At 42.0% G+C, this 12,979-nt stretch overlaps 1 protein-coding gene across 34 annotated transcripts in view; it reads left to right on the top strand.

The window, feature by feature from the left end:
- RAD51B (RAD51 paralog B) overlaps window positions 1-12,979 on the top strand; it is a 657,779-nt gene that overhangs the window by 187,787 nt on the left and 457,013 nt on the right. Inside the window, exon 9 of one of the 34 annotated variants that reach the window (XM_089322165.1) lies at window positions 10,289-10,499. The exons of the other annotated variants lie outside the window; for them this stretch is intronic. Coding sequence (XP_089178291.1) covers window positions 10,289-10,372 — 84 coding nt within the window. The 3' untranslated portion in view covers window positions 10,373-10,499. Of the gene's footprint in view, window positions 1-10,288; window positions 10,500-12,979 lie in introns of those variants that run through there. 34 annotated transcript variants of the gene reach the window in all.

Genomic DNA, 12,979 nt, shown 5'->3' on the forward strand with positions numbered 1-12,979 from the left:
TTCCGGACTTGAGGTCCGGTGTTTCCACCACAGCCTCTCTGAGATGCTACTCGTCATTTCCCCATACCTGCACTAGCATCGTCCTCGCAGGTCCTTCCTGCCACGGGTGCACCCGCTGTGCCATGTTGTCCCCTAACTGCCCTCCACTTGACTCTTCCTCTTCCTATCCTCCATTTCTCCTGAAATTCTTCTTCCAGTACCCACATCTCCCTCTGTGTTGTTGTTGTTGCTTTTAATCCCATCTTTCAGATATTTGTCTTCCGTGGTGCTTTTCTACCCATTTTCAATCATTGTCTTTCTAGCTTATATGTCAACTCTTCAGCCTTGCAGGGCCTCGTAATTTCAATGGAACAGGTTCCTCACTATCTTATCTTTTCAGTTTAGATTCTATGAACCATAATTCTAACATCCTCCTAGTCAGCCAATTAAACTTGTGCTCCCTTAGCAGTCATACTTGCCAGATAAATTCCCAAATGTGGGGACTGAGCTTTTTCTGCAGTTGCTTTTGAGCTGCTAATTTCATTTGGAGAAAGTAACAGAGCAAGGCAGATTGATTGCACCATAAGTACATGGACACCCACTTCATCTAGCCTCAGCATTGCCAATAAATATCGTTTTGTTCCCAGATAACTCTCCCCAGTCTCCTTGATGACAAGCTTCCTTGGGCTTTCTTCTGTCTCAGCTCATGTCCCTGCCTCAGAGCACCTTCCCCAGAACTCCTCATTTAAAGTAGTTCTACCTGAACACTCTTGATCCCATGGCTCTGTTTAATTTCTCTCAGTGCAGTGGCACAATGCAAAAGTATCTTGTTTCCTTGTTCATTGTAAGTGTTCCCCTACTGTAACGTAAGGATCATGCAAACAGGAAGCTTACCTTTATTTTATTTTATTTTTTTTAGAGATTTATTTATTTACTTGAGAGGCATAGTTACAGAGAGAGAAGTCGTCCATCTGCTGATTCTCTCCTAAGTGGCCACAATGGCTGATCTAAAGTCAGGAGCTTCTTACAGGTCTCTCACACAGGTGCAGGGGCCCAAGCACTTGGGCCATCTTCCACTGCATTCCCAGGCCATAGTAGAGAACTGGATCAGAAGTGGAGCAGCCTGGATTCAAACCAACACTCATGTGGGATGCCAGAGTGGCTGTCAGGTACTTAACCTACTATGCCACAGCCAAAGCCCCCTTACCTTTCTTTTTTTTAGTGCTGTAACCTAATGCCCTAGAATAGTACATAGGACATAGTAGGCACTCAAAATTATTTTTTCAGTGAATGAATGACTTAGTTATAGTCCTTTTCCACTCTTCTCCAACATCTTACATATCAGTTTTGTCTTGTAATATCTTGTCTTACATATCAGTTTTGTCTCAGCAAATGACTACTTCTAAGTCAGCAGAAAGAATATAAAACTTCATATGGAAACCACTTCCCTCATTTCCCATCAAAACTAACCAACTTCCTCACATGGTTGCTTTTCCGGTGTCCCTACTATTTTGAAAGAAAATATTTTCCTTCTTTTCCTGAACTTCTTCTGGGCTCCATCTTTTTCCACCTCACAGAGAGCTTTATTTTTCTCTAATGCTCTCTCTCTCTCTCTCCTATATCCTATATGTAGCCTAATGGCCAGGAGCATGGATTTTGCAACCAGACATACTTGGATTCAAATTTGAGGTCTATTACTGTGAAATGTTTGGCAAATGCTATGCATCTCAGCCTCAGTTTCCTTGTGTGTTAGTTGGAGATAATAATATTACCTATATCATAGAATTGTTGTGATGATTAAACAGATATCTTTACAATGCTAAACATTGTGGCAAGTACATGGTAAGTACTCAAAAGAAAGGTCTTGGGGTTGTTATTACAGGTTGAACATTCTTTATCAGAAATGCCTGGGACCAGAAGTGTTTCTAATTTCAGATTTTTTCAAATTTTGAAGTTTTTACATATATATATATATATATATCTTGAATCTTGGGCAAATTCATTGGTTTCATATATACCTTAAACACGTAGCTTGAAGAGAATTTTAAGAATATTTTAATGATTTTGGGCATGAAATGAAATGTATGGGGAATGCAGTTCTGCACTCGTGGTGTCACGTCTGCTCTCAGTACGTTTTGGGGACTAATGTTTGGAGCAGTTAAGATGTTCCTTGGAACACCCACTTATCAGAGTGTCTGGTTTGGGTTCTGGCTTTGCTCCTGATTCCAGCTTCCTGCTAATGCTGTTTTGGACATTTTGGGAAATAAAGCAGACCAATAGATTGGAGTTCTCTATCTCTCTCTGCTTCTCAAATAAAATAAATGAATAAATTAAAATTTAGGGGCAGGTGTTGTCAAGCCATTGCTTGGACATCATATCCCATATCAGAGTGCTCCTTCAAGTTCCAGCTACTGTGCTTCCCTATGCAGCTTCTTGCTAATGCCCTGGGGAGGCAACAGTTGGTAGCGTAAATGCTTGGGTCCCATCACGTATGTGGGACACCTGGGTTGAGTTCCAAGAGCCTGGCTTTGTCTTACTGTAATCCTGGCTACTGTAGGCATGTAGGGAGTAAACCCGTGAATGGAGCTTGCTCGCTCACTCTCTCTCTCTGTCTCTCTCTCTCTCTGCCTTTTGAGGAAATGAAAGTAAACATTTTTAAACATTTAAAAAGCACTGTAAAAAAAGGGCTTTGGATCTTGAAGCATGATGGATTTCAGTTTTTGAATATAATGCTCAATCTGAACCTGCTTTCTGCGGGCTCCTAACCTTGTTCAGTGTCTCTCCTCTTAAAAATGGTTTTATTTCAACTACATACTTAGCTCTCACTCTCTCTTCCTCCTCCATCATAACTGTTCTCCACTTTTTGTCCCCTACCTGTGGCACAGGCGTCCCATATAGGCACTGTTTCATCCCAGCTGCTCCTCTCCTGATCCAGCTCTCTGCTTGTGGCCTGGGAGAGCCGTGGAGGATGGCCCAGGTGGGAGACCTGGAGGAAGCTCCTGGCTTCCGATCAGCCCAGCTCCACCTGTTGCGGCCATGTGGGGAGTGAACCAGCAGATGGAAGATCTCTCTCTCTCTCTCCCCCACCCCTGTTTCTCTCTATAACTCTACCTCTTAAATAAATAAATAAAATGTTTTTAAAAAAGTCTTGAGATGTACCCTGTCTCCTTCAGCTCTTGCAACATTCCATCGGCAAACATTCTGGTAATTCTACCTTCTTAATAGTTTCTGAAATTTTCTATATGTCTTTTTTGTATGCCACCACTGCAGGCTAAGGCCCTGTTGTGTCTTCCAGGACTGTGGCAATAGCTTTCTGCCATGCCCCCTGTGGCCACTCTGTCCTACACCTCACCCTGTAGGGTGGTCTTCCAGACGATGCAGAGCTGAGCACGGTGCTCCCTTGCTGAAGATTCCTGGGACTCCTCACTGCCCTGCTGGAGCAGCCCCCTGGGGAGGCTCTGTTTACTCCTTCAGCTCTCTTGCACGACTGTTTCCCTGTCCCTGTCTTGGCTCTGCTGAATTTATTTTCTTTCTGTTTCATCAGCTCTCTCTCGCCCCTGAGCTTTGTCACATACTGTTCCTCTGCTTCTTTTGTCATCCCTTTGTCTATTCCTGCTTAACCTCTGATTTCAGCTTAAACTGCGCTTCCTCAAGGGACCTTCTGTGTAGGGCAGATGTCCTTGCTGATACTCCATGTTGCCCTGTTGTCATAGTGCCTGTTCCTGTCTCCTCCCCAGATCCTCTCTTTAAAAATTGTGTGTTTTTTTTTTAAATTTTATTTTATTTCATTTCATTAGAAGGGTAGCGAAACAGAGAGAGACAGACAGAGAGACAGAAAAAGATCTTCCATCCTCTGGTTCACTTCCAAAATACCTGCAACAGCCGAGGCTGGGCCAGGCCAAAGCCGGGAGCCCAGAACTCAGTCCAGGTCACCTATGTACTTGAGTTGTCACCTGCTTCCAGGACAGAATCCTGCGAGAGCAGGAAGCTGGATTGGAAGTGAAGCAGGAATTTGAGCACAGGCACTCCGATATGGGATGTGGGTATCCCAAGCAGCATGTCAACTGCTGCACAACCGACTGCCCTCCAAGATCCTTTTTGTCCATCCACGTATTCCTTGTATTTTCTAGCACAGTACCTGGCCTATGGAAGATACTTGGTAAGATTTTGTTTAATGTTGTTGTCAAATAGTTAATTCAGTTGAGAGAAAAACCGTTCTATAAAATAGCATATGTTAGGCTTTAGAGCTACATGTGGTATTCCTATATTTATCTTTGACTATTTCTTTAAACATAAGTAAATGTGGACAGCAGGGCTGCTTTCCAGCACATGCTGTTACTTTTCTATTCCCACACGTTCCCTTATTTTCAATTAAAAGACTTAAAATGTTTGTTTTTCTTCTGCACTACAAACACCAAATCTTTTTTTCCCCAATTTGGATGCTTTTAAGTGTAAAATGCCACTTAACGTCAGCACTTCTGCCAGCTCTCACGCAGTCTTCCAGCTATATTTGGATGACATTTACAGGAATAATTCTGTGAGGTTTTTTTCAACTACAAATTGGGTCTAAATCATGCATTCTTCGCTTCAGAGCATCCTGAGAGCTTACGAAACCCACTGGGCTGCCTGGTTCTCCAGCAAGCTAAATAGAAAGCCCTGGGAGGGCGAGGGCTCTGGCCTACACTGTCCTGGCCACTTGCAGCCCTCTTCCCTGCAGGCTTTTCCAGGCATGGAGGCTGCCCCAGGGGAAGCTGTTGGCGCCTTCATGATGTTCTTCTTACCCATCACCGTTGAGCTAAAGGAGCGCTGGGGTTGAATCACTGTGAATTGTGAATATCAGGGAAAATGGATGCTCTGGACAGACCTGGGTGAATGTCCTCCTGGGCTTGGGAAAATGGAACCGCACAGACTGGAACTCCAGCAGGCTGGGAGGCCCTGGACCCTGCCTCAGAATCAGGCTTCCTCGGACCTTCCTTTCCCAGCACCGGAAGAGGCCTGTGCAGAGTGCCCTTGTCCACCTGCCTGATCTGCTTTAGAGGACCACAGCTGCCTGCCGTCTTCTTACTGAACCTTGCTAACCAGAGAAGTCTGAGCTCAGGTCACAGGAAGAGAGACTGAAGGCCCTTAACACCCCTGGACAGGCTTTTGTTCCACACCATTATCTTCTGCCTGTTTCCATTCAGAATTCCAGACAGAATCATGTACAAACCATTGCCTGGTCTGCAGGCCAAACAGACTTTGTCCCAAGACATTTAATGTTCTCCAAACCCATTGTATTTCCCGGAAGATCATTTGCTGTCCTTCTAAAAGTTGCCTATAGTCATACTCCCTTCTCCTATTAAAAAAAAAAAGAAAGCTCATAAGTTTTTTAATTATGTTGGGCTAGTGGGTAATCGTGTTTCTGTCATTTTTCTCCTGTGCTGTGATGTTTCCTCTTGCCAATTCATAATTTCAGTTCCCTTTCTCCTGTTCCGTCCGTCTATGTCAGTTTATTGCAGCAAATCCTCAGAAGATAGAGAGAAAATGTCCCTTTGCCCATAAATTCAATGTCCTTCCTTATCTGTGGCTTTACTTTCTGCAGTTTCAGTTACATCCAACTGTGGTTTGAAAAGATTGGGGAGAGTTCCAGAAGTAATTCCCAAGTGTTAAACAACTTCATGACAGTATGTTGTTGTAGTTTTTCTGTTTTATTGTTAGTTATTAATGTTGATTTCTGACTGTGCCAAATTTATAAATTTTTATCAGAGGTAGGTATAGGACAAAAGATAGTGTATATGTAATGTTTGGTACCAAGTGGTGTCAGGCATCCACCGGGGATCTTGGAGCTGGAGCCCTGTGGAGAAGAGGAGCTGCTGTATCCTGTAAGCTAAGAAGCACTGTCTTCAAGTGTATTTATGAAAGGTGCTTTATGGGAAGTAGTTAATAGTGTGTTTGTATTGTCTGTGAGAAGGCTTTATTTAAAAAAAGTATGTGTTTATTTTTATTTGAAAGATAGACACACACATACACTACTCACACACATACACTTGGGTCGGGGGGGGAGAGAGAGAGAGAGAGAGAGAGAGAGATCCACAGCAGCTAGCCAGGGCTGGGCCAGGCTGAAGCCAGGCGGCAGAAACTCCATCCAGGTCTCCCACATGGGTGTCAGAGACCCAACTACTTGAGCCACCATCTGCTGACTCCTAGAGTGCTCGTTAGCAGCAACCTGGATGGGAAGTAGAATTGGGCCTAGAGCCCAGCACTGGGATATAGGATGCAGGTGTCCAAGGGCTGACTTTACAGCTGTGTCACAATACCCACTCCTCCTTTTTTTTCTTCTTTAATCTGAAATACAAATGCATCTCTATAAATTAGTTTTACTTACGTTTCTTATATGGCCATTGATTGAATATTTGATAATGCAGTTGGAGGGAGATTTTGTTCATTTTTTGGTTTATCTTCAATAAGAAAAATAATTAGAAATATTGCTAATTTTGAAATTGCTGGCCTTTCATACACTAGGAGATAGAATTAGAACTTTTACCTGGAAAAGATTACACTTTTGTTTTTAGATCAGTAAGGATTATTGACCTTCTTAAGCCTACAATGATAATTTTGAGAGGACATTATAGGCCTGTGCCGAGACTCACTAGGCTAATCCTCCGCCTGTGGCACTGGCACCCCGGGTTCTAGTCCCGGTCAGGGTGCTGGATTCTGTCCCGCTTGCCCCTCTTCCAGGCCAGCTCTCTGCTATGGCCTGGGAGCGCAGTGGAGGATGGCCTAAGTCCTTGAGCCCTGCACCTGCATGGGAGACCCGGAGGAACACCTGGCTCCTGGCTTCGGATCAGCGTGATGCGCCGGCCGCAGCGCGCCAGCCGTGGCAGCCATTGGAGGGTGAACCAAAGGCAAAGGAAGACCTTTCTCTCTGTCTCTCTCTCTCTCTCACTATCTACTCTGCCTGTCAAAAAATAAAATTAAAAAAAGAAAAAGAGGACATTATATTTATGTAATCTCATTTAATCCTAAATTGACATCAAAAAGGGTTAATTAAATAATGAATTTTCCTCTGCACCATTTCAGGCAGAACAAGATACCACTTTTAGCAAAAAAAAAGTACGTCTCTTACCGTGCCCCAGAGGAGGGGTATGTACATGAAGTTACCAAAGCAAAAGTCTTTTGGAGAGAAAGAGGAAATCATTTCATTTTTTTCCCAGTCTTCTGGCAATTGTCTATACCCAGGAAAAACTTGGAGGGTCAATCTGCAGAGCCTAGGATACTTAGTATTGCGATTTAGGCTAATTTACTGTCATGGATTTCAGGCACCTTGGATTTCAAGCAGAAGGAAGAGAGAAGTCCCCTTGGGTGTCTGAAGTTAAATACTCCTGTGGTGTGAGCTCACGTCTGGGAGTATCTATTTCTCCCTTGTAGTATGATCTCCGGTTCTTTTGGACTCTACTTATTTTAATGTGCCCAGTTCTTTTGCTTCATATAAATTAGAATGTGAAGCATCTGTAGTCATTGCTTTATTTCAAATCAGACTTAAATTTTTTTTTGTCTCTTTAAAAAGACTTAAGGTAATTGTTTGAAAGATTGGTAGAATATCAGAGGTATAGTGTTCCAAAATAAGCTGTTTTCTGTAAATGCTCAAGTACTCTGAAGACATCAGCTAACACAAGGAAAATAATTCGGACCTTTACAAAGTGAACTGTTTTCTTGTAAATTAGCATATCCTGAGTTACATTCTTGAGTGAGATCTGAAAATAAGAAAGCGTGACACTGATCTTCCCATTGTTGAGTGCCGCCAATCCGCAAAGAAGGGTTTCCCTTGTTGCCATTTTACAGCTTTAACATTTCAGAAATGTGACTCTAGCTGCCATTTATACCCGCTTTCTTCGGGAAAAATAAAGCGACAGTTCGACAGGGAGTGGCCGTCAGGGCAGTTTTCCTCTCTTACCACTTGTTTTAAATTCTTCCTGTAAATGCAGCTCTGGAGTCATCCAGTTCAGTTACTAAGTTATTAAGTATCTGGCATGTGAAGTGTGTAGCTATTGTGAAATCAAACTTCTAGGGAAAATAAGAAGTGAGCTGTTGCCGTCATTCTATTTCCAATAGTTAAAAACTAGAAATTGGGGCAGGGGTTGTGGCACAGCTGGTTAAGCCTCTGCTTGAGACCCCATCTGCAGTTCTGATTCAGTTTCCTGCTAATGTGTGTGCTGGAGGCAGGGGTCCTTGCCATCCATGGGGGAAACCTGGATGGAGTCCTGGCTCCTGGCTTCCACCTTGCCCAGCCCCAGCTGGTGGAGGCATTTGAGGAATGGACCAGCAGATGGAAGGTGTTTTTCTCTCTCCCTCTCTGGCTCTCAAATAAATAAAAATAAAATAAATGAACTTCAAAATTTAAGAAGGAAAATAAATATATAAACATATATAAAAATATATAAACATATATGTATGTGTATTATTTGTATATGTATATATGCATATGTATATATGTATATGTATTGTAGACACAGGAGCCTTTAGAGATAAGATTCGGTTCACTAGTCCTTTATAACGTAAATGCAAATACTGGCAAATATCCAGGAACTAAGGTTCAATTAAGTGCAGTTGTTCCATCTTACAAAGTCATTTTCCACCAAGAAATCTTGGCAGCCATATTGATGACTTCTCATGAAACAGGAAGATGGGGCTATAAAGAGGCCCAAAGCCTATTTTTTGTGCTAACCTTCTAATTCCTCTATTTATTTATTTCTTAATGTCAGGAGCCAGGCCTGGAAATCCGGTCCCCTGATTTTTCTTCTGGTTTTCTAATCCGAGTCTAGTTATTCTAGTTGCCTCCTATCTATTTAGAAGTTATTATCTGTCCTGATGGCCTAAGTGGCTCCTATAGAAAATGAAATTAGATGTGATCTAGATGGCAGTGTAGGGGCTGAGTTTCAAAGACCATTTCTTCCTGGAGGGGTGGCAGCATTTTCCTGTGATCAAGGGTTGTTTTTTTTGTTTTGTTTTGTTTTTTTTTTTTCTTTCTAAGATTTATTTATTTATTTATTTGAAAGTCAGAGTTACACAGAGAGAGAAGGAGAGACAGATAGAGAGGTCTTCATCCGCTGGTTTACTCCCCAGTTGGCCACACTGGCCAGAGCTGTGCCAATCTGAAGCCAGGAGCCAGGAGCTTCTTCTGGGTCTTCCCACACGAGTGCTGGGGCCCAAGGACTTAGGCCATCTTCTGCTGCTTTCCTAGGCCATAGCAGAGAGCTGGACTGGAAGTGGAGCAGCTGGGACTTGAACCAGAACCCATATGGAATGCCGGCACTGCAGGCAGCAGCTTTATTTGCTATTCCACAACACCGGCCCCGGTTGGTTCTTTGTTCTCTTCCTTGACCATACACTGGTATACTAGGAATCTTTAAACCTCTTTTGCCTATATCAGAAATCATTTTTTGCCCCCCTAAAGAGGAGGTTGGCAGAGCTTGTGTGGCTCCTTCTTTATCTTTAAAGCCAGGTGAAGAACAGAAAAATCCATTCACCGAGGTGGCGGCAGAAGCAGACTCCTGGCTCTGGCCCTTACGTTGAGGGGGACTTGCCTGTTTGGCCTTTCTCTGAACAGGCCTTTGGCATTTAGAGCGTGTGGAAAGTATGTGCTCCCGTCAGAGTTGTGCTGTGTAGTTATTCTTTGCCTGTTAAAGTAATGACTTAGAGAGCTGAAGAAAATACAACACCAAGCCTAGTTCATGTGAGCTTTGGAAAGAGACTGCTTTTATTTCCTGGGAATTACTTTTCAGGCTTTAGAGTTAACTTAGAATTTTTCTGCAGGGGATGACAGAGAGTGAGAATTTGGTGGGAGGAAGGGAATTTTTTTTTCATTAAAGCTTTAGATGCAAAACAAAACTGTTTTTAAAAAATAATTAGTTAATTAATTGTAAAGCAGAGTTACAAAAAGAGAAGGAGAGACAGAGACAGATCTTTCATCCCCTGGTTCACTCCCCAGATGGCCTCAATGGCCAGGGCTGGGCCAGACCCAAGCCAGGAGCTAGGAGCTTCATCTGGGTCTTCTACATGGGTGCAGGGGCCCAAGGACTTGTGCTGTCCTTCGCTGCTTTCCCAGGTGCATTTGTAGAGCGCTGGATTGGAAGTGGAGCAGCCGGAACTCAAACACACATGGTGTCACAGGCGATGGTGGCTTTACCCTCTATGCCACAACACCAACCCCCAAAACAAGACTTTTGAAATAATATATATTCTATTACCAGACCATGTTAAAAGAGATTCCGGAGGTACAGACATTTATCCTCGCCTGGGCTTGATTCCTGGCTCCTGTTCTTGATTCTAGCTTGCTGTTAACACAGATCCGGGAGGCAGCAGTGATGACTTAAACAGCTGGATTCCTGCCACCCCTGGGGGAGTCGTGGATTGAGTTACCGGCGCCTGAGTACCACTGGAGACACCGTACAGTGGGCATTTGGGAAGTGAACCAGCAGATGGAAGTGTTCTCTCACTCCTTTTGCAAAAATGGATCAAGCTTTAAAATTCACTGAATTTACGAGTCTATTGCCAGAAAGTTTAAAAAAACCCAACTTGTTTGCATTACACTAAATATTTTCTTAACATTTTTCAATTGTGTTTTCATTTGAATATTTATCACTCAACAGTTATTTTACCTTATGATTTTGGTTGTTTCATTTTTTTAAGGTATTCATAATACTTATTTGTAATTTTCAATACAAGACAGGAATTGTTTTTTCTTCTCTCCTTTTTTACAACGCTGCTTCTCAAATTAACCCACATGTCTAAGCCTGTGTTATAATTCAAAAGGAACAGCTGAATCTATACATATAATTTTTCATAAGGCTCAGGTTAGCACCAGTGGCCTCCTGATGTCTTAAACATTGCAATTTTTGTAAACTCTTCCATGTGCTGCCAGTATCTCCAATTTGTGAACGAATCTCTCTATATTTATCCCTGTTGTGTTCCTCCACATGTTTGTTTTGCAGTGTAATGACACTTGACAGCTGTAAATTTTTCCATATGCTCCATCTTGCAGAGATAAACAATGTGTGTGTTGTGTGTTTCCCTCAGCTTTGAAGACTTAACTTTTGAAATAAACAGTTCCGTAGGATTTTACAGTAGGTTTTTTAAAGCCTTCACATGAGCATATTCTCCATTGATGGGAAGGTAACTGCATCTTTCATCCCTTTAATATAAACTGGTTAATTGAGCTTTTCCAAGGAGCTAAGAACAACTTAACTATTTTTAGTGTTTCAAAGATTTACCAGGGCAGTGCAGACTGTGTTTCTTTGAAAGTGCTTGTTAACATCATAAATTACCATTTCGTGGAATAAATTCTCTAATTCCCTGAGTGGTTTACTTTGGTAGAGGGATTAGTGAAATGGCTTTGGATTTGCTTGTAATTTCCTTTTATCTTTTACAAATTAAAAAGTTGTATTGGCATGTAATGATGGCCATCTGAAGCATTTATATTGTGGTGGTTGTCTCCAAGAAAGAATCTTTATGATTCATTTATAAGTGGCCATTTCTTTCATTTTTGGATCCTTTAGCGAATCAAATTTTACTGACCAGGCTTATTTGTGGAAATCAGTGTGAATGTCTTTTTCCTTAGTTGATGTCCTTTTTGTTTTTCTGAGAATCTACTGCCTACCAAGATGCAAAAGTGCTTTTACTATTTGATTTCGCACGGGCACGAGGGCAAGGGCAGACCTGTTTTATAAGTTTTCCATTGTTGGGGCCAGCATTGTTGCGTAGTGGGTCAAGTCACTGCCTCCAGCAACAGCATCCCACATAGCTGCTCCACTTCCCATCCAGCTCCCAACTAACGTACCTGGGAAAGCGGTGGAAAATGGGCCAAGTCCTTGCGTCCCTGCACCCATGTGGGAGACCTGGGAGAAGCTCCTGGGTCCTGGCTTTGGTTTGGCCCAGCTCTGGCCATTGCGGCTATTTAGGGAGTGAACCAGCAGATGGAAGATCTCGCTGTCTCTCCCTCTGTCTCTCTGTAACTCTGCCTTCAAATAATACAAATCAATATAGTCACTAATGACTGTATAACTTGGCTATGTAAACAGTACGAATTGCAGTATCTGTAGGCTTAGTTTTCTTGTTGTTATTGTCATTTAACATAAAATTTACCACATTTATCAGATTTTTAACTTAGAAAACTCAAAACTGATGTGCATGTCTGGTGGTCTGAACAGCCATGTGTATGTGGTTCTTGGCTGATGTGCTAAAACCAGCCTCTGCCAGCTCCCCAGAGCTAATGATGACATTTTCAGAAATTTTGAGGACTGGTTACCACTAAATATTAAACTATACAAACTTAAAATTTAAATACATTATTTAAAAACAAAGATAATAAATACCCATTAATTCTTTATAATTATTTGTTACTACATTTTATTGTGATCGGTGCTCTTGAGGTCATAGATGTCTGCTGTCCCTGGAAATACTATGTAACGTACAGCATAAACTACTGTACAACTCCTTACAACTTCATGTTCACGGGTATCATGTTGGTAGCTCATACCCATAGTATGAGCACCATGGAAAATAGCAAACACAACAAATCAGGAGTTGATTTATTTTTTTGTTGGTTATCTATACTTTAAAAAGTGATGGAGATAATGTCAATAATGTGCATTAAACTTTGAAGTATCTTGCCTATAGCTATTATATTGTGAATAGCATACCTAAAAAAATATTCTTTCAGAATTTGAAACCTGTTATCCAGTTCATTGGAGAAGTGGTTCATGTCATAGACAAGTGCACAAGTAAAGTTCTGGCATATGTTTGCATTCATTTTCTTTTTACTCAATGGGTAGAGCAAACCCATCAATGCTCAACAGCAGAATTATAAGAATATGTTGCTCCAAGTATATCAGACATCAGATGCTAAATACATGAGGCACCCTATAATGGTTCTCTTTTGCACTTGATCTTAGCCAGAAGGCCAAGAAGCAATTTGAGTAGCATGATTTTCAAAACTTGCTGCCTCTTTTCTAACTCATACGTG

The sequence above is a fragment of the Oryctolagus cuniculus genome, chromosome 20, assembly GCF_051225735.1.
Source record: "Oryctolagus cuniculus isolate XC-2025 breed Fujian yellow rabbit chromosome 20, ASM5122573v1, whole genome shotgun sequence".
NCBI classification, from domain to species: domain Eukaryota; kingdom Metazoa; phylum Chordata; class Mammalia; order Lagomorpha; family Leporidae; genus Oryctolagus; species Oryctolagus cuniculus.